Raw genomic sequence first — 21016 nt, forward strand, 5'->3', positions numbered from 1 at the left:
GTTCAGAAATACCGAAACTATAAACACGAAATGACAGGTTAAATCGTAGTTATAATAGTCAATCAGCTGCTCATAGTGTTATTATCTTTAAGTGTTGCCAACCTATTTCCAAGCGTACACGGATTACGTGCATAATAGAACCACGCTGTTTTGTGTTGTTTCGTTGGAATCCTGATGTGCGGCAAAGTATAAACCGTACGGCAAAGTATAAACCGTACGGCAAAGTATAAACCGTGCGGAAAAGTATAAATATGCAGCAATTAGCAGCTTTCTGTACTATAAACAGTACAAGGAAGCCAACTTTGTCGGGTGACTGACTGTAGGAAATATTAATTCTCTTGTCTTTGCCAATCAATTGAGAGCGAAAAAAGCTCACCTTTTTTGCAGTTTCAGTGTTTCGTTTCATTTTCGAGTTTCCCTTCCTCTTCCTCGGTTATAATTAAAGTAGATCCAACTAGAAAGGAATGCGGTAATGGGGCAAATAACTTTATAATTAAATAATCCTAGTGCAAAATTTTATTCTAAATTCATTTATAAAATGTCGGAAGAAGTATACTGCCGGTTATGTGCGATGAAGATACAAAATTATATAAAAATTTATGGAGAAGAGGGAGAAAAATTGAATCTAGCTACCAAGATCATTCAGTGTTTACAGATTTGGGTGAGCCATTTTAATAGACACTGTCTTTACCAATCTCGAAGTAACCTCTTGTCTCATTCAAATTTGTAAACAAAGTCAAAATTAGACTTTTAGGCCTAGTTCATTTAGTTCAGTTTCGTTCAGTTCGTTTAGTTAGTTGCTGTTTCCATTGTGCCTTTAGACTATTTGCTTGAGCTGAAGGTTCCAGAAGTACAGATTATATTCTGTTTATAGTTACTTGGCCAGTACAGCCTTCAGATAGAAGAAAGATTATAATAACGTCCATAGCTAGCCTAGGCCTAGGCTCCAAGGATACTAAGTTTAGGCCTAGTCCATTGACTGAATCTAATTTGTTCAATTCCATTAATTGCTAAGAAAAACCCCCTGAAAGTTAATGACAAACCCTAAATAATTTATTGAGTAAAATCATAGATAACTTAAAACATAGGCTACTCCCTTAGTAGATTTCTCAGCCTAATGGAACAGCTGAAGACAATTTTATTGTTAGTTCTGTACGGTTTATGTAGAGGTCGTATTTTGTTTACAATTTGTTTCCCGTTAATACAGTCATTTAATACCTCGTTTAACCAAATAGTACGATCTAATCGTAAACAATATATTGTCCCCTAGTTATTTAACACGTTCGCTGCGGCATGTTTAATAGTGGCGTATCCCCAGTGCGGCGCAGCCCTCAGCACCGAACAAACCCGATTGCCGCGTGTGATTGGCTTTCCAATTTTGGTCTGACAAATAGCAAATAACGTGCAGGGATGTCCTGCTTTACAACGAGAGTCGACGTAGTTCACTAAACACCTACAGATAGCAGCACTGCTTGGAACGTAGCCGGTCTCATTGGAATTGTATTGCCAAATGGAGGGAAAAAGACGGGACAAAAAGTAGATTTTTGAGATTGCCAGACGGGGATTTTACGGGGAAATTTACTACCAACCTACACCACAACAAAATGCAAGTCACATACTACACGCTAACGTGGTATAGGTCCGCTTTCGGCCGACGCTAGAGCAAAAACGAAGAAATACAAAAGGCATTGCCGAGCGTTCCCGATGGGGTACGGACGCACCATACGGGGGCCAAGCACCGTACCCGATCGGGAACGGCCGCACTCTACGTGTTGACCAAGCACAAATCAAGAAATGAACCCTAAAATAATAGAAACAAAATTTCGTCGACACTAGCGCCCAGTGTGGCGTACATGAACTAGACATGAAAAACGAGCTTCCAAATTTACAATGGGATGAGAAGTCTACTTGTGTTGGTTAGTTTATGGTAAAATATACCTAGCCTACCTTAAAGATGTTTACCGACCTATAAGTTAAGGAATTAACTTAACTTACTAGGCTTACGGGCAAACTGCCGTATCCGTTGTTAAAAACAACCAAATAAAAATATATATCGATTAGCCTATTTCATTCAATATAGGCTATCGTTAGGTTGGTTAGGTTTGGTTAACCTAACCAACCAAACGATATATCGAATGAAATAATTGATAGCCTATTTTCATTTGGTTGTTTTTGACAACAGATACTGTTGGATTCAGTCAACTTCCGTCAGTTGGATTCGGTCAACTTTATTTACTTACAGTACATTGATGTTACAGTCTAAAACTCTTTTGGTAAAACACAATATTCCATCAATTTTTCATCGTCCATCTTGATGATTGTTACAAATAGTATTTAGGCTATGTTACCGGTACTTAAAAAATGTTAAAAAATATTATGAAAATTAAAAAAAAACAATAAAATTTTTTCTATGTCAAACACATGCATCACACGTCTGTCAGGTGTCCGAACAATCCCAAAATATATCGCTGGGAAGAAATCTGAAATTGACTGATGGATGCCATCAGAGCGACTGATAGTCCTGTGTTGGAGCTGCACTGGATGAGTGTAGATTGCAAAAAAGAAATCCGTTAAAGAATTTTTTTTTACTGTGACATAAGTTACAGTAGACTCCCTCTTATCCGGACACCTTTTAACCGGACATTGGTTTAACCGGACTTGATCGGCAGGAAGTGGGCAATACTGAAACGACTGTTCTGGTGGGAAAGATTTGAGACCAGTGATCACGTGTCTAAATACAATGCTGTCCTAAATTTAAGTTGAATATCACAGTAAACAGTCTTATTTTAACAAGTTTTTGGGGACGTCGGTTTAACCGGAAAACCCGTTATCCGGACTGGCCTCGCTCCCGAGAAGTCCGGAGAAGAGGGAGTCTACTGTACTGATGTGACATGCCAGAATTGATGTGTCATGTGTGTGTATAGTCCTTTATATACTACTTATTCAGAAATAAAGTTGAGTAGTCTGTCTAAGTTAAGTGAGACTCGGTTTTTCCTGAATATCACGCCAATAACTTAGGTGCAATAGGCTACTTAAAACACGATTAACTTAACATTCAACAGAAATAAGATAGGTTAATTGTTTTAAAGTTAATTTTTAACATAAAAATCTACACCTTGCGTATTTGTGTAGGTGTAAAATGTATGGTAACTTAGTTATTTTTCATTTATGTTGACGCTTAAATAAATCCCATCGATCGATGATTGTAGAACGTTTACTTACAGAATTCTACACACTGCTAACTTATACACACACACAGAAATAAATATTGAGCAATTCAAAATCGCCAGTATTCACACAATTTTATAAAGGCCAAACCGCTCGGTACCTATATATTTCTGTGTGTTGTAAAGCCTAAATGTCTGTAATTAGGCATACTCTACATACATACATCGCTCGATGTAATTTATTCTCAATGTATGAATGCTGCTGAAGATGAACTGTAATAACCACACACTCACTAAAATCCAATGATAATATTTACTAGAATAATAATGGACTCTAAATAAGTAAAACAGTAGGTTTACAGCAATTACCATAAGTTAATCTATAGATTCTCATCTTATTTTTATTTTCAGCTTTACCCTGAAGATGTACTTCCAAAAACAGTTTGCACCGAGTGCTGTTCAAAAATTAATCTATTTTTTGAATTTTCCCAAACCTGCTCACAATCTCAAATATCACTTATGACAATGTATAAAGAGAAAGAAGAGGAGATAAATGATCCGCAAGTGATAGAATATACAGAAATGAGTTGTGAAAACGTAAGTAAAAAGGACATTAAAATTATTTTTTGTAACGATTCTAAGCTTTGATTGATTACAAAATGTGTTTCAATTTTCTTTTAATACTGTACAGTATAATGGCAAGTTGTGTATATTATATTGAATAAATACCTAACTTAAAAATGTTGATTGTCCAATATTAGTCATTCTAAAAATTGTTCTTTTGATGATAAATTTTTGGTCATAACTTATACTCGTAACTAAAGAAATACTGTAGTTGGTCTTGATCAGTAACAAAGCATGCAACCTATTCTACACTCATCAATCTTACTTCACATTTGTGTCAAAACCAGCCTTATACAGTAGTTTCCATACTGTAGTGATGATTCCATGAAGACCCACCCAATATTTCCACTAAACTAACTTCATCGATAAGGGCTGAGTATTCAAGTAAATAAGTATTTTTGTATTTTTCATTCCAGAATTTTGATCATGACTACGATGGTAGTACAATCTGTGTCAAAGAAAATACCAACGATTACACAGATCTGGTTTCACCAGAAAAAGGTAAGTTTTCATGCAATCTGTTGCATGTTCTTTTTGACATTCAGTGGCGGCTGGTACATAAGTACTGGGACGGAGTTCTCATACTTCAAGACAATAGTAAAAATAATAATAATTAATAACATTAATATGATTTTAGCGAATTTCCTACTCTTATGTCATGTAAGTAGAAACCTTCTTATATTAAGAACAGCAGTTAGTTTGCATATTTGCAGAAATGCTGGCAAAACTATTATATATAAACCTTCGCAAATACAGTATCTGACAGTTCAAGCCAAAATAAATGCTTCGCAATTAAATGTCACCCGGATCGTGTTGGTTCATATGTTAAATCCAATGATTAAACTAAAAAATGCTTTATAGATCCACGTAGCCCTAAGGTAGGCCTATAATTGAAAGCTACATTCCACAATGGTTATACGTATTTAAAGTACTACCTCAACCTTACCATTTAACACATTATTCCGGTTGACATGTTCATTATCAAAGGTGCTCTTGTCCGTTCCGTGAAACTCTGAGAAATGAGGACATTAATGCGTTACCAACAAACACAAAAAAAATACACAATTGAACTAAGGAATTTGCCACGGTTTAAGCAAACATATAAAATTAGTATTTGAAATCTTTGTTAATGTAGGCCTAATCAAATTTTATCATAACAATTTATAATTGCTTGGACCAAAGATGACCGGAAATGCTGTCGAAATGACGGCTTACTATATGAAATGAAGTACATAGACAATTTAGATTGGTAATTTAGAATAAAAATTACCAAAATAGGCCACGAACTATTGATACATAAACAACGTAAAAGCGTAAACAATTCATGATGGTTTGCTCAGCAAATGTTTTACTCAAATGGGTTATCATTTTCTTAGCATACCGGAAAGGCTAAGATTTTGGAATCCATACAGAAAAAGCAAAACTTATACAGTTAAGACATCAATTAAATTGAATATGCCTCTAAGGTGCAACACCAACGATAACTAATTACATTACAGTGATGTGTTGGTATATAAAAATGATTCTTGCAGCTACCAACGGTTCTAAGGAAAATAACCAATACCAAAAACCAACGTTAACATTTAAGAACTATAGTACATCCTACCAAGTAAATGCATTAATCTAGTCCCGAGGTTATTGATCTCTCGATTTTGGATTTCGCAGAGGATACGCGACCGGTAACCGGACGTGGATTAGGCGTCCGGCAGTTACTGTCATAACCTAACCTAACCAACCAAACTTGCTGATAGTGAAAAAAATCAAATGAAGGTTCAATTCTCTTCATAACATAAAATTATAAATGCCGAAAATTCTAACAAAAGATGTACAGTTAAGAAGAAATTACATTCAAAGCAAAATCTGTGACAAAAAATTAAAGATACCGATGGGTTTCGAACCTGGGACCTCTCGCATGTCAGCCGAGCACTCTATCCACTATACCACGAACACTGATGGCTGACCATCGTATCATTGTGGTAATGGCGTTCCGGGACCCCCTACCGGACGCCTAATCCACGTCTGGTTACCGGACGCCTAATCCACGTCTGGTTACCGGACGCGTATCCTCTGTGTTTGGATTTTCTCGTAAGAAGTTATAACTTAACTTTTTTTAGTATGTTTAAACTTATCGGTGTCAGTTTAGGAAAAAAAACCTTATCCAAAAAACTTTTTTGTTATTTAATACGTATTACGTGTGATTACGTATTCTCTAAACAATGATTAGTATATCTATTAACATTAGAAGGGAATGTGACAAAAATCACACAATGTTGGGTTTTTTTGGGTTTTTTTTTATTTCATAAGTAGGTAGGCCATGTATTCTATGGAAAAGTACCGGTATCAAGGATCGTCGTCGAAAAGGTTGTTATGAATAAATAGGTAGGCATACGTACCCAAGAGATGAGCTATGGGCCTATTGGCTGTATGGTCCAGCGATTGCATCACACGGTGAGTAGAAACAGAAAGTGACACATTGGAAAAGCGAGTTTACCATCATCCGTAAACCTCTGTTACAATCACCCACTGCAGTTGTGATTTTTTACTTTACACGTTACACAACCGCCATTGAAATGCCGTCAATGAGTGGAAACCATGTTTCTAAGCTATTGGCGACGATCATTAAGTGTTCCAGCCCAATACAACACTGATTCAAGGTCTTCTTTCTGGTTATCAAAACTCAAGAACAATTTTATACACAAAGAATCTCTGGTTCCTGACCTTTGTTAATGCCTAGCTATTTAATTTCATTTACGGTTACACTATAATATTGCACTTGTGATTAATTAAATCCTTATGTAAGAAAAACATTTTTTATCCTCACTTGGTTGGGATTTGCTTTCAAAACGTGATCGGAAATGGTTGCAGTATTTGTAAACAACATTTGTAAACATATCAGTGACAGCTAGAAAAAATAATCTTGATCCGAACAGCTGTTCGTTATTTCATAGATGATTATGTGATAAAAATTTAACGAAATTTGACAAAAATCTCACAAAACTGCATTTTTGAACGTCCGTAATTTTATTTACAAAGTAGTAAGGCCATATTTTCATGGCTAAAGACACTCTCGCCAATCCAGTGAATACATTAAAATGACTTGGATCTTGATAGGTACTTTCGTTTTCATGGAGAAGATTGCGTTAAATGCCATCTTGAGTGTTACAGACAGACAGAACAACAGACAGACAGACAAAAATTTAGATGAGACTTGTTTCGGCTTCTTTAATGTATAAAACGTAAAAATAACCCAAAAATTTATGATTCTGAGCAATGTACAGACAAAACTCTAATTTTATTTATATAGATAATATAATATAATTTATATTTACTAAGAATTTTGCACACAAACGTTATGCTGATAGTATCTTGTTTGATTAAGTTAAGTATATTGATTTCAAATTGATGATAATTTGATAAATAAATTATAGGTTTTTCCATTCTAATTATACTGCCTAGTTGCATAACTTTGTCTTGGTGTATATTGTTCGTATACTTCTATCTAAGGTTTAATTTAACAATAGCCTATATTTTTCCTACAGTCACCTGACAAAGTGGGCTTCCTTGAATTGATTATATACAGAAATCTGCTAATAGTTCCATTTTCTTACTTTTGCCGCACTTTTTTTTTGCCGTAGTATTCTTTTTTTTTGCACACCATTATTCCAACCAAACAACACAAAACAGCGTGCTTTTATTATGGACGTAAACCATGTACGCATGGAAATAGGTTGGCAACATTTAAAAATACAGCTGGTGCAGTTGTTTCCCAGTTTGCTAAGGATTTAACCTAACCTAAAACGTATTGTAACTGTTTGAAAGACTAATTATTTCTATGCTTTATAGTAACTGTAGGAAAAATATAATGTGTAGCACGAGTGCAAAGTGCCTCAGCTGCACTCAAACAACTTTTTACACTCACTCGCAGCTCGTGTGTAAACATTTCTCTCGTATGTAGCAAAGTGCCACTTTCCACACTATAGTTCGGCCGCTTAGAAAACGACCTGCGCCCTAATGCTAACCAATGCTAGAAGAGGTCGCTTTCTAAGCGGCCGAACTATAGTTACACAAATAACTATTATAAAACCATATCTTGTACAGAATATTATATAAATCAAATTTAGTGGTAAAAATTTAATAATGGACCACAGGTCCTGATGATGAAGTTTGTCTCAATTAATAAATATTTTCATCAGCCTAATTATTGTACATTTTATGATTTTTATCATTTTCACCCTGCATTAACATAATTCTAATTTACTGCTAACATTAAGTTGCTTATCAATCATATAAAACTTTTCTTCCAGCAACATCCAAAAGAAAACTTCGTACCCCTATAAAGCACTCTGAATTGGAAGAGCAAAATGATGAGCAGACTAAACCTTTAATATCGGAACAAACCATAGAGGAGATCGATCAATCTGGGCAATCAGCTGTTGAGAAGAAGGAGAGGAAATGTAAAAGGATCTCGACCTTGGACCATTTAGGAGAGGAAGATGATGGGGCTGATGATCCAGATTATCTTTCAGAGGCGGAGGACGAGACCAGGACCAGTGGAAAAGGTGACGTTATTTAAAGTAAAAAAGTTTTCTCTAAACAAGATAGGCAGGTTTTTAGCGTGTTTACATAAAACTTCAAAATGGTATTGGAACAACCAGTGACTTTTTGTTGTTTTTTCACAGGGCTGGATGGATATATTTGGAAGTGTATTACGTGTTTGGCTGAGCTCAACACATTGTCAGAGTTGCGCAGACATCACGCAGAGGTTCACAATCAAGCTCCTGTGTTTGCCTGTGTAACTTGCCCAAAGAGCTACACCCGCTACCGCAGCTTTGCTAGACACGTCAAGACGCATAGCGAACCAAAGAAATTCGCGTAAGTTTGATGCATACTTTATTTTCTTTAAAATTTGTCCGGCTTATGTGTGGCCAGACATGTAATAAACGAAGAGACAGATTTTTCGTAAGCCGTTTGAGCTTCAAACTCCTAACTTGGTATTACAGTCATAGTGTCTGACTTTTTAGCCAGTGTGAAAATGTAGTCTTACATCACGTAGCTGCAGTCTTCAAATCTGTAGACCTTGCTTAGTTGCAGTTTGGATAAATGGTAGATGTCTTAGTTGGACAACATGGAGATTGGAGAGTGTACCGTTTTAATGCATGGATTCATGTTTGGTTTAAAATTATCTCATGTAAATTTTTCCAAGTGTTGGGTTGATCTAAAATTTGATGCAAAATGTGAACACAAATATTTTTCCGTGAATCCTTAAATTCACACAAAGAACACACAGTGATAAGAGAGCTCATGTTTGTCCTCATTGTGACAAGACATTCAAACAGTACAGATCATCTCACAACATTATACAATCATCCTTGTCTCATATTTGAGTTAAAATATGCACATAGCCTCATCTCAACTAATTGATAAAAAAAAATACACAGCAATTTTATGTTCTAGGTGTGATGTTTGTAACAAGAGCTTCTCACAGAAGACAGTGCTACAGGCGCATGCAGCTGTACACAGTGATGAGAGACCTCACGCTTGTCCACATTGTGACAAGACATTCAAGCAGTTCAGTTCTCTCTACATACACAGCAAGTGTCATCTGCCGGAGCAGGTTAGGGAGAAGTTTCAATGCTCGTACTGCCCCAAAGAGTGAGTATCTTGTGTATAAATCAGTATTAATTTTAGAACATTATAATATATAACAATAATTTCTACTAGATTTTTAAGTTATTAGTTTAAAAGTGCAAAGTTAAACAAATAAATAAGCTTATTTCTACATGCAAAATGGCTGAATATTGAGACTTTAACATTTACACGTTTTAAGAGTAAAAAATAGAAAAAAAAACAATTTTTGGAAACTTAAAACACCCATAACACCTTGTTTCCATTACCCCATCTTGCTGGTTCACTGGTTCAAGTTTATGCTGCCCTACATGTCCATGAAAAATTTGATCTCGTTTGGACCAAAATAACTCAAGATATCATTATATTTAGATATATACTAGCTGAAACCCGCGGGCTTTGCCCCGTTTAACTTCTTAATTTTCAAGATGATCTCGTTCGCATGGCTCAATCACGTCCTGGTTGAAGTTCGTTCGCTACGCTCACTCACCTTTAGGTTGGAGCTCGTTCGCTGCGCTCACTTGCCTTCAGGTTAGCTCGTTCGCTACGCTCACTTGCCTTCAGGTTAGCTCGTTCGCTACGCTCACTCACCTTTTTGGTTGCAAATTAGCTGTTGTCATAAATGTAAAAGAAATAATAGTGCTGCACCCTGTTGGTAATCCTTATAACTTTAATGCTATTGAACATCATAGAACAGAACCAACTTGTTTAATTGAAACAGCTGTTAAGATTCATTAATTCCATTTCTCATAAGGTTAACATGGGAAACTCCAGAGCCACTGGGGCGGAGCCTATTGGACGGATCACGAAATTGATGGTGTATAAACCTATTCCATGACATTCTACACGTATGTACCAAGTTTCGTGGCAATCGGTTCAGCGGTGTCCGAGTTTATCACCCCCAAACAAACAAATATATATACAAACATCCTCTTTTATACTTATAGATATATATATATATATACGGTATACAAAAACGAAAATGAATACTAAGTGTTGTTGGCCTCTGGGGAGACCAAAATTAAATATTAAATCAATTGTGTGTTTAGGGTTTTCTGTGCCGCCTACGGTAATAGCATAGACTAACGAACACAAGTAGACTTTTCATACCATTGTAAAATTTGAAGCACCTTTTCCGTGTCTAGTTCATGTACGGTGCCACTGGGCGCTAGTGTTGACGAAATCTTTTTCTATTACTTTAGGGTTAATTTCTTGATTTGTGCTTTAAAACTACAGTCTAACCTTGATATAACGAACCTCGATATAACGAATTCCTTGATATAACGAATTTTTTTTAATCCCCTAGAACCCTCCATAAGACACAATGTATATTTTACCTCTACATAACGAACAAACCATAACAACGACCTTGATTTAACGAATTTTTTGTGATTTTGACTAAAATAAGACACCTCAATATAACGAATTTGTCATTGTCAGAACCTCTACATTGCGAATTTAACCTCTGCATAACGAATTGTCTACGTCTTTCCCTCGATATAACAAATCCCCCACCCAATAATTGTTTTGGGAAAATCTGTTTCTTTATCAAATGAAATGGAAAGGTCACGTCATCGCTTGCGCTAACATTCGTCTGCTCCGTTTTACATCTTTGTCTGCTATCGCTGCGCGCGCTATGTTGCAACTGAGAACTGAACTGATTTCATTTACTGAGGACTGATGACGACGTAATGTTTATTAAGCTGTGATTGGGCGATATGGGATAACTATGGTGAATTGTACAATTTTTGGATAAAGAGAAAACTGAGAAAGAATATAAAAACAAAACCAAAGAGAGAGAATAGCAACATCGTTATCTTAACATTCCTTTTACGACTGTTTTTATTATCCTTAAGTTGGCTATGATTTTATACTTTTATAATGACTTATCTAATAATTTATTGTTTTCAATACGATTTGTTTCAACTAGCAACACCAATGCTATAGTTAATGATTAAGGCAAATAAGGTTTAAGTAAAGGTTTAAGGCCAATAAATTTTCAGTAAACAATGACAAAACTGTTTCAATTATTTTTTCACAGACAAATCTTGTATCTGAAGTATCAAATGCTAAACTGCTAGGAATCATATTAGACTGTAAGTTATCTTGGCGTAGTCATACTGAAATGGTTGTTGCAAGGTTAAGTAACTCTTTGTTTCTGCTCAGGAGGTTGAAAAATCATGTTAGTTTAAGTATGTTAATTAATGTTTATTATGCATTCTTTCATTGTCACTTAGTTTATGGGGTAATTTTGTGGGGCAGTAGTAGCGGGGCAGTTAACGTTTTTAAAAAACAGAAAAAAGCAATCCGTATCCTAGCTGGCATAAAAAGTAGAGTTAGTTGTAAGACCTTTTTTCCTGAATACAAAATTCTCACTTTACCAAGTGTGTACATTTTGCAGAATATCATTTTTGTAAAAACAAATATTGAACAATTCTCATCTCGCTCATTAACTCACAATCATTACACCAGACTAAGGAATAATTTAGAGTTACCATCATTAAGACTGGCCTCAACACAGCGCAGCTATAAATATTTACAACTTAAACTTTTCAATGCCCTCCCTGAAAATGTACGCAACTTGCCTATTAAGTCACTGAAAAATGTATTGACCGATTTTTTGAACAGAAAGGTTATCTACTCTATCGAGGAATTTTTATCTTTCAAACATGATGATTTTCTGTAAAATTCTAATTGTTAAGTAGGGTATTGTTTCTAAAGTATGCAATAATGGTTTCATGAACTGTGATATAATAGTCTTTCATAATAATGTTATTTCTGTCAACTTTATTTAAAAATTTATTGTTATTTAGTTTTAAGCTGTATCTCACTGCCAATTTTAGCCTTAATTATTTTGTTATAGGCACTTACCCAACTTGTTTGCTTAACTATAAACAGTATTATTATCATCATTATCAATACATCTCAAATACTTTTGTACAAAAACCCAGTATTATTAGTTTATTAGTATAGCATGTTCATCTATTTACACTTGACTCTGTACATTGTACTTTGAATTGTATATTATCTCCATTGACCTGGCCTATTGTATGACATGTATACTTAATGGCAATAAACTATTTGAATTTGATTATTATTGACATTCCTCTGTTGTGATAAATCAGTACGGTACTGTACTGTAAGTAGCCTACCGGCCTATCACGAGCAGTAGCTTACAAAACTTTCTACTGTTTTGTTTTATTCTTTACATGGTTTATGACTACGCAATACAGTGTTTGGCTAGGTTTTAAGAGGGTTAGGACAAGCTGTGATTTTAAACTTACAGTTTTTAACCTGTACCAAGGTCAATGCCATTGTCATGATTGCGCAATATTCAAGATCCCTCCCCTTTATTATGCCATGCCGGATAATTTAGGTTCTACTGTACAATGTAAACACTGTACTGTAAAGTATTGTAGCCTATGCTACTTTAATTGTATTTTAATGAGGTCAAATCCCGAACTATATTGACCGACGCTGGTTCTGAACCTCGACTTAGCGAAATTCCTGCAAACCTAACCTCTATATAACGAACCTCGTTTTAACAAAATCCTTGATATAACGAATATTCAGTTCGGTCCCTTCAGATTCGTTATACTGAGGTTGGACTGTAATTGTATACATAACTAGAGGACAGGTTATTGTTTATGATCATTTGGTTAAACGTGGTTTTAAATGACTAAAATTACAAGAAACAAATTGTTAACAAAGCATGACCTCTACAGTGCACCGGACAGAACTAACAAATAAAATAGTCTTTGTTCTATAAGACTGAGAAATCTACTAAGGGAGTAAGGAGTATGTTTTATCTATAAAAGTTTCTTCTCTGTAGGAAAATTCTCTAAATGGAACTAAATGAGTGTAAATCGTTAGTTGTTTGTTAGTTGTGGATAGCTCCATTCAAATGTATGTTAGCTCCAAGAAAATACATTGCAAAATAAACAAAACAAACCTCAAGAGGGAGTAGAAGAATGTTGACGAAGTTGCTGGAATCAGGGTTAGGGACTGTACAGGTACTAAAAAAATCTCGATTCAATGAAATAACATTCCACTGTTGAGCAACAATATTATCTTTTAAGTCACAGCCTAAAGAAAGTGATTTTCAAAATGGTAACGTGCATAAATAAAGAGTTAGCCTACTTGGACAAGTATAACACACAATGAACAGTTAATTTATATTTTACCAAGTCCTTTTAAGTTGCTCTTTTACTGATACTTGAATGTGTAAAGCATTTTTACCTCATGTTTCCAGGTTTGCCACCAAGCACACACTTGAGATTCATATCAAGATGCACACAGGGGAGCGCAACTTTGTCTGTGACATTTGTGGCAAGAGATTCGTCGCAAAAGGCAGTCTGGACTATCACATTCTGACTCACACCGATGCAAAGCCTTATTGCTGCCAAGCTCCTAACTGCGGGAAAGGGTAAGTACTGTGATTGGAATTGTTGGCCTGGTAGGCAATATTCTGTAAGATGTTGTCAAGATATGCTCAGGGATATGACAGTAATTTGTTGGCATACAAGTCATAAACTGAGGATAAAGTGGAGTCCAAGCTCAGGACATCCAACCCCATGGAATATGTGAAGAAACTATTTATTTAATCAAAATCAACATTTTAGGAACAGTATTTTATCTAGTAATTTCAATAACTCGTCTCAAAACAAAAGGTAAACAATAATAATAAATAAACAGTTCATCTGATCTTTTAAACATTAAACATATGGTTAATTAATAACACCACAGAATATGAGATTGTTTTTGCAGGGCAAGTACAAACATGAGTCACTTGTCTTTCTTGTGTCATTTTGCACAGTTCAGTTTAGTGAGATTATTGCTTTTTGGCTATAATTTTCAGCTCTGTTAGAGGTGATTGGCACTTTTTATAGTCTTGCATGCCAACTGTTGTTTAATAAATAATAGGGATATTGCTGAAGTAGTTGTAGGCAGTAGGCCTACTTTTATTTCTCGTACTACTAAGGTGGCTGGTTCGTTCCTGAGGTAGTGGTAGTACCACTTTGATGGTTCGAAACCAGACCCAGCTGTCCTATATCATTGGGCTTTTAACAAATGAGTCTGTCTAAAGAAACAACAAGTCCTAGTCTGTTGTACAGGTACCCAAAACAAGTCACCCATCCTACCATGTACCATGGCTTTTGATAAATAATCCTGAATAAAGAAGCAGCTGCAATTAGTCAGTAACAAAGATATCATTTTATTCATCCAATATGAATCCTTGTCATCTTTACCTTAGAATATTTATCCTAGTGTATAAAACTAAACTAATATTTAGACGCTTCACGAGTTAAAAATTGTTTTAAAAAAATTGTAAATTTGATGAATAGTTTTAATCTCAGTTTAGGCTTACTGGAAGGAAAGGTATTCATGTTACTAGTATTGTGATTCCGTTTAGTGTACTGTATATAGATGTATCTTTTCAAATATAAGTTTTACCTCGTGCAGGTTCAAGACGGCTCGACTTCTAGCCAAGCACGAGACTGTACACTCGGGCATCAAACCTCACCAATGTGATGTGTGTGGCAAACAGTTCCGTGAGCGTGGCGCACTCAGGGAGCACAATAGGATACACACAGGGGCAATGCCTTACTCTTGTGAATACTGCGGCAAGCTGTTCCGCTTCAAGGGCATCCTCACGGTAATGGTCAACTTGTGTGAGATTACAGAATTGTCATTATCGTTGTTATTTTAGGTTATAATTTGTTGAAGAACCCACCAGGGTTGCCACCCGTCCCAATTCTGCCGGGACAGTCCCGATTTTGGTTCCTTATGCCCGTATTTAAGCCTATGTTAATCCGGAAGGGAGGGGGGCAATGTCCTGATTTTTTCCTGACCTAAGGTGGCAACCCTGGAACTCACCTTTATAGAAAAGTTATTCATTTGAATTGGGGCTTCTACAGAAGAATGTGGCAAAACTCCTTGTTGCTTCAAAAAAGAAGCCCCAAGAAGGATATACCAAAATTAACGTGTTGTGAACTTATTGTATGACATCAACTGCCTAGCTAGAACTCTTTGCTAGCCGGGTTTACATGATTGCAGTAGGTGAGACCAATTGTCAGAAGACAACAGACTAGCATGAAATTATTGGCTTTGTAACACTTCATTCCAATTGCCTTGCCAACTGTTCTCGCAATTGCCCTGAAATTCATTTGTCTCCAGGAACGACTGGGCTCCGACAATCCCGCATCACGTGATGACAATTGGAGAAGACTACTGTCTCACCAACTGGCATCGTGTAAACCCAGCTTAAGAGTTAGCTGTGTTTGTGTTTATGTTCCTATTTCTTTAAATGTACTGTATTCTTGAGTCAATTGCCTTTTTCACCAAACCATGATTTGTGTTTTCATTGATCGTCTGATGGTGTGCCTGTGCAGGTACACAGGAGACAGCATACGGGGGAACGACCCTACAACTGTGCGGAGTGTAGAAGAGGGTTCACCAACTGGGCTAACTACAACAAGCATGTAAAGCGACGGCACAGCGGGGGCGGACTGTCACCCCCCACCCCTACACTGCCACCGCCATCTGAACCAGAGTACAAAGTGGAGGAAGAGGAGGTGAATGATTCAACGTTTGTAATATTAGATTCATCGCTGTTGTATTTGATGAAGGCAAGCCGGCCTTAAAAGCCCATTCACCCAAGTTATTTATCTCTTTCTTACTAAACTCTTGTCAGTAGCTCGGTTTGGTAAAATTGTACAACAAAAAGATCCCTGTGAAAAACTGTTTGTCTAAGTATGTTAAACATGTGTCCACCGTCACATGAAAACATTGTTTACCGAGGTTTAAATTTACTCTTGACATAACTTGAAACTTACTGTCCGGGAGTCAACCTGGAAGATTGGATGATGGCACTCTCTATTAAAGTCAAAACATCAGATAGTGATCGATGGGAGGTAATTGTCAGACCATGATAAAAAGACAAATCTTAAGTATTTAGCCTAATATTTCTGTCTTTTCTAGCTAGGTGGAGGTTTTAAAGTATTCAATTTGTTTGACAGGTTTACAGAGTGCCGAACTACATTCCCACCATGGGCTACTACATGCCTCCAATGCAGCATACGATACTGCAGACGAGAACGCAGTAGCTTCGGACTGAGAAGACACTCTTAATATAGCAATAGCTTGGAGCTGTGATAGTATTAATTGGTTGTGGATACTGAAGTAGACATATCGCTCTGCCCAGTTGTGTCTATAAAGAAATTCACGTGAAATGTAGGTGGCCTCTTTAACCTTGTTTTTGCCCGCCCTTATAGGCCTGGGGCCTGTGCACAGAACATATCCAGCGAGGGTTGAACTGAACTGAAAAATTAAGTGACGGGCACCAAGATCCTAAGACATTGCTGTCACGGATTCGTATCTAGCCCGTCACGTTACTGACTCAGTCGCTGACTCACTTTTAGAATGCTCAAAGATAGCATGACTCAGTTAACATGCGCCCCTTCCCTGTTGGCTGTCCTTTACAATTTAGCTGATGTTCCTAATTCAGAAGCCAGGAAGTTTTTTTTTTGTTTTTTTTTACAATATTGCTTAAGCGATTTAAAATAGAGCATTGTCCTACAGAAGCTAATCAGATTAAAAACGTTACTACTTTAGAAATAGTAACATTCTACAACACTCCTACCTTGTTTCTCTTCTTATTTTTTTTTGTCTTTGCAAATTTCCTATATAGAGAATAAGCTATTACCATAGTACTCATGGTAAGACCTGGACCCAGGACCGATTTTCATTTCCGTTTTGAGGTCCCAAGAGGCCAAAAACACCATCCGTTCAAATTCATATATCATAATATCATGTGTGTGTGTGTGTCTGTTAGCACGATAACTCAAGCAAAAATGATCCGATTTTTAATGAAATTTGGTATAACCGTGTAAACCTACATTTATTCAAACGAGTTCGTGAACTAGCAAGATTGGACTATAGGACGGGGTCTTATGGGGTAAAAATAGGTTTTTCCCATTTTTGACCCTAAAAACACAAAATTTCTCATATTTTTCCAAGCCATTTTGTAGCTTAGAAAAACAAATAATTTAGTATATTGAAGCTTTATTATGCGCCTAATGGTTACGGAGAAAATTCCAAAAAACTTTAAAATTTTAAATTATAATGTAACATGATGCTATACCCGTACTTTGCAACGGGAAGAAAATGTGACCTAGAGAGCTATGAAAGTGGTGCTGATGTGTGTTTTAAAGTACAACTCTATGATTTAGTTTGAAAATTTAAACTAATTTAAAATCGTAAACCTACTTACTTTCAAACCCCTACTTTTGATGTTAATAGATCCATACCTGAATACCTGAATACCTGCTGCGACGTCGTTGACCTGTCATAAGAATATGACAACATGCCTTAGTGTAGCAATAGCATCAATTGCTTCATATTTATGCTTCATGAATGACATGTTTTACCATAATTCTTCAATTTTAGTCAAGCCTCTTCACATGTAGCTAACTATATAAATTAAAAAGTGAAACTTAGATCAATCAATACTTTACTAAACGTATACAACCACACTTTAAAACCAAACATAACCCTCCTCAATCTACATAAAGCGTCACAAACATATTTTTCGAGTAAATAAACAAACACCAGTTCATTGTACTGACCAGCTGTTTCATTAACTAAATTAAATTAAATTAAGTCATTTAAACATTGGAAGCATGCCAGGCGTAGCCCTTTGGAAATCAGCCTGTGGGGCAGAGCCCTTAGGAAATTCGTCCATATCAATACTTTTCGGCAAATCTACACACTCTAAGCTTCATTTTGATGTGCCATATGCCTATATTTTTATTTGGTAAATGACCTTACCCGTTTACATAAAATTTGATTGTATCACTTTAATAATATAATAGATTTTTTTTTGAATAAGTAATCTGTTGTAGTTTACTTGTTTATGAACATATTTTGATCAAATTTAGAAAATACATTCATTTCTTAATAAATATTAACATTTTACAACAAAAAACACTTTTTTACCCTCCCTGTTGCAGCAAACCTAAGTACTCGTTAAACTAATTCTATTTATGGAATAAATGTGATATTTTTAAGGAGGCATTTTAGTGTAAATCCAATCAGGCAAATGGAAATTCGCTTAGTCTGCAGTTTTGCTGCGGCGGGGGTATTTTCTTTTCTTTTCCCCTGTCCATACTACTTCTCTGTGGCTTGGCTACAAATGCAAATTCTTGCTGGTATGAGCAAATCTCCTATTTTCATACTCAAGAACACAATCTGGTAATGAAATGTCTACTTTGGTATCCAATCCATACAACTTAAGTTTTAGAGTAATAGTACTTTAGATTAGTAGACAGTTAAAGCAGACACAAAACTGTTAAAGTTAGATAAAGAATTTGTTTCACGATTGTTAAAAATTCAAATTTGCTTGGTGCCTTGATTAGCAGATATTTCTGTTTTTTTAACATCACTGGCAATTTTTAGGACCGGAATAGTCGAAACTATGGTCATATGGCATCCACAATTAATTGATTAAATTAAAACATTTTTAGGAACATAGTTCTTACAATCCTACAATATTCTAACCCATTATTTCCTCAAGTGAGTCAGGGTCCTGGACCTGTCATGAGAATTGAGAATGGCGTTGTGGAGACAACTCACCATGAGTCATACAGGGTGGAAAATAAGTCCCGGGACGGTAAATATTTCAAAAAGTATTAAAAATAAAGCTTTAAAACTTAATACATTGTTACTTTTAACACATTATTCAGTGATGCGCTACCTCTTCTGGGTGACGGCCCTTTAGGAGTCAGAAGAAAATCAAAAACGTATGTATAGGTTGAAATGCACATCAAATCAAAGGGCTTCTTTATTAGTAGGATACAATGTCGCAAATTTGAACTCAAAATAACAACTGAGTAAAAAATTGCAGCCGTTCAAAGATTCAAAATGACAGATTCAAGAAATCTTTGAACGGCTGCTTTTTTACTCTGTTGTCTGTTTGAGTTCAACGTCCCCCTGAGGATGACTGTTATTAGTTTTTAAATAACTTCTGTGATACCGGTATTTGAAGATTGCTCAATTTCGATCAACAGGTGCACATGTTTCAAATAAAATTATATACAGGAGCCCTCAGCATAATGCCAAATAATTGCTTGATAAGTTACTTAAAATTCAAAAGTTTAATAGTCTGCAATATTTCCGCAATGTATTTTTATTGATAATCAATCTCGGTTAACCTTGTGATTTTTGTGCCATTTGTGTGTGTGTGTTTTTTTTTTTTTATGTGAGAACACCTCTTCTGCACTTATTTATTGCTAAAATTTTCTATTTCGGGGTTTTTTTTTAATTTCGTGATTTACCAATTAATTAGTTAGGCCTATTATAATTTATCAAATTATGTGAAAGACTGAAATGGAAATGTAAGAACTTGATGAAGATACTTTGCATTTTTTTATTATTTGACTACGGTATACACATGTCATTTCAAGCTTTGTTGTACTTTAGTTGTAATGTATGCTGATCAAGTTGTATTTTTAATAGTTGCTTTTTTACGTTTAGTTATATTATGACATTTTTGTAATTTGTTTTCTTGTTTATGTTTCTACACCTTTTTTGTTTGGATAGGATTGTACCAAACCCTGGCTTTGTTACTTGTCATTTTGTTTTTGTGTAAACATTTTGAATTGTTTGCTTTGAAGTATTGTTTACTTAATTTTCTCACTCATTTTCATTAGTGTCATGAACTGTCTAGTTAGAAGAAGATTGACCTAAAAAAATTTTCATTTAAATTTTATAATTAGTAGTTTTGAAACTTCATGTAAAAATTAAGAAATACCCCCCTCTCCGCAGTAAACCTGCAGACTAAGCGAATTTCAATTTTCCAGTATTAGATTTTCACTTAAATCTATTTAAATAACATGAGGTTTAACAATTATCTAGGTTTGATGCTACAGGGAGAGTAAAAAGGGTGTTTTCCTACAGTTACCTAACAATGTACATGTTCTCTCACTGATTTGAGAAAGCAAAGTGGCCAATTCGCTCATCAGTGAGACAATGTTAACATTGTCTCACTCTAATTACTTTGTCTCACTCCAGATTTGCAACGTGAATGCACGAAATAGTGAGCGCGTAACATGCAGGCAACGTCGTATGCGCGCGAAATACGTTGGCAGCACTGGCTGTAAATCAGCTGGTCAGCTGTTGTACTGTTGTATTTGTCACTTCACGTTAAATGTTATATTAAAAGTTCACTTCTGTGTAAAAATAGGTTATGTTTCTTCACCAATTTATTTGTTTTATGGTAACTGTAGGAAAAGTATAATGTGCAACTCGAGTTCAAAGTACAATTGACTCACTCGAGAAACCATTCCTCACTCGCCTACGGCTCGTGAGTAAGGATTTCTCTCGAGTGAGTCAATTGCTCACTTTTCTCACTAGTTGCACAAATAACTATTTTTTTTTTGTAAAATTGGAATAGCTTAGTCAAATATCAAAATATCAAATAAATAAATTTGCCAAGTTTTACCAAAATTTATCCATAAACATCAAACTACAACAGTTTACTTATTCTCCATGGGAATTTTAAATTTATAATTTATTCAATTTTCTCCGTAACTAATAACCGC

General features: G+C 35.6%; 2 protein-coding genes across 2 annotated transcripts; both read left to right on the forward strand.

The window, feature by feature from the left end:
• The first annotated feature begins 538 nt into the window (after nt 1-538).
• LOC128992965 (zinc finger protein 62 homolog) lies at nt 539-15224 on the forward strand. The gene is made up of 8 exons (XM_054416712.1): nt 539-661; nt 3579-3764; nt 4208-4292; nt 8096-8350; nt 8471-8663; nt 9246-9443; nt 13669-13842; nt 14880-15224. Exons 1-8 carry the CDS (start codon nt 539-541, stop codon nt 15124-15126), a joined length of 1461 nt encoding a protein of 486 aa, XP_054272687.1. The 3' UTR covers nt 15127-15224.
• Nucleotides 15225-15627: 403 nt separating this feature from the next.
• LOC128992966 (zinc finger protein 513-like) lies at nt 15628-16994 on the forward strand. The gene is made up of 3 exons (XM_054416714.1): nt 15628-15669; nt 15809-15991; nt 16436-16994. The coding sequence occupies exons 1-3, from the start codon at nt 15628-15630 to the stop codon at nt 16520-16522; spliced, it is 312 nt and encodes a 103-aa protein (XP_054272689.1). The 3' UTR covers nt 16523-16994.
• Nucleotides 16995-21016: the final 4022 nt, after the last annotated feature.

The sequence above is a fragment of the Macrosteles quadrilineatus genome, unplaced genomic scaffold, assembly GCF_028750875.1.
Source record: "Macrosteles quadrilineatus isolate MER2022 unplaced genomic scaffold, UCM_ALF_1.0 Scaffold_4__1_contigs__length_99947679, whole genome shotgun sequence".
NCBI lineage: Eukaryota > Metazoa > Arthropoda > Insecta > Hemiptera > Cicadellidae > Macrosteles > Macrosteles quadrilineatus.

Bases quoted from the DNA above. Each gene is read 5' to 3' on its own strand.
- LOC128992965 (XM_054416712.1), top strand. From the start codon at position 539: ATGTCGGAAGAAGTATACTGCCGGTTATGTGCGATGAAGATACAAAAT. The intron at 9,444-13,668 runs GTGAGTATCTTG...TCATGTTTCCAG, and splicing joins TGCTCGTACTGCCCCAAAGA to GTTTGCCACCAAGCACACAC. The intron at 13,843-14,879 runs GTAAGTACTGTG...TACCTCGTGCAG, and splicing joins GCTCCTAACTGCGGGAAAGG to GTTCAAGACGGCTCGACTTC.
- LOC128992966 (XM_054416714.1), top strand. From the start codon at position 15,628: ATGACAATTGGAGAAGACTACTGTCTCACCAACTGGCATCGT. The intron at 15,670-15,808 runs GTAAACCCAGCT...GTGCCTGTGCAG, and splicing joins GTCTCACCAACTGGCATCGT to GTACACAGGAGACAGCATAC. The intron at 15,992-16,435 runs GTGAATGATTCA...TTTGTTTGACAG, and splicing joins ACAAAGTGGAGGAAGAGGAG to GTTTACAGAGTGCCGAACTA.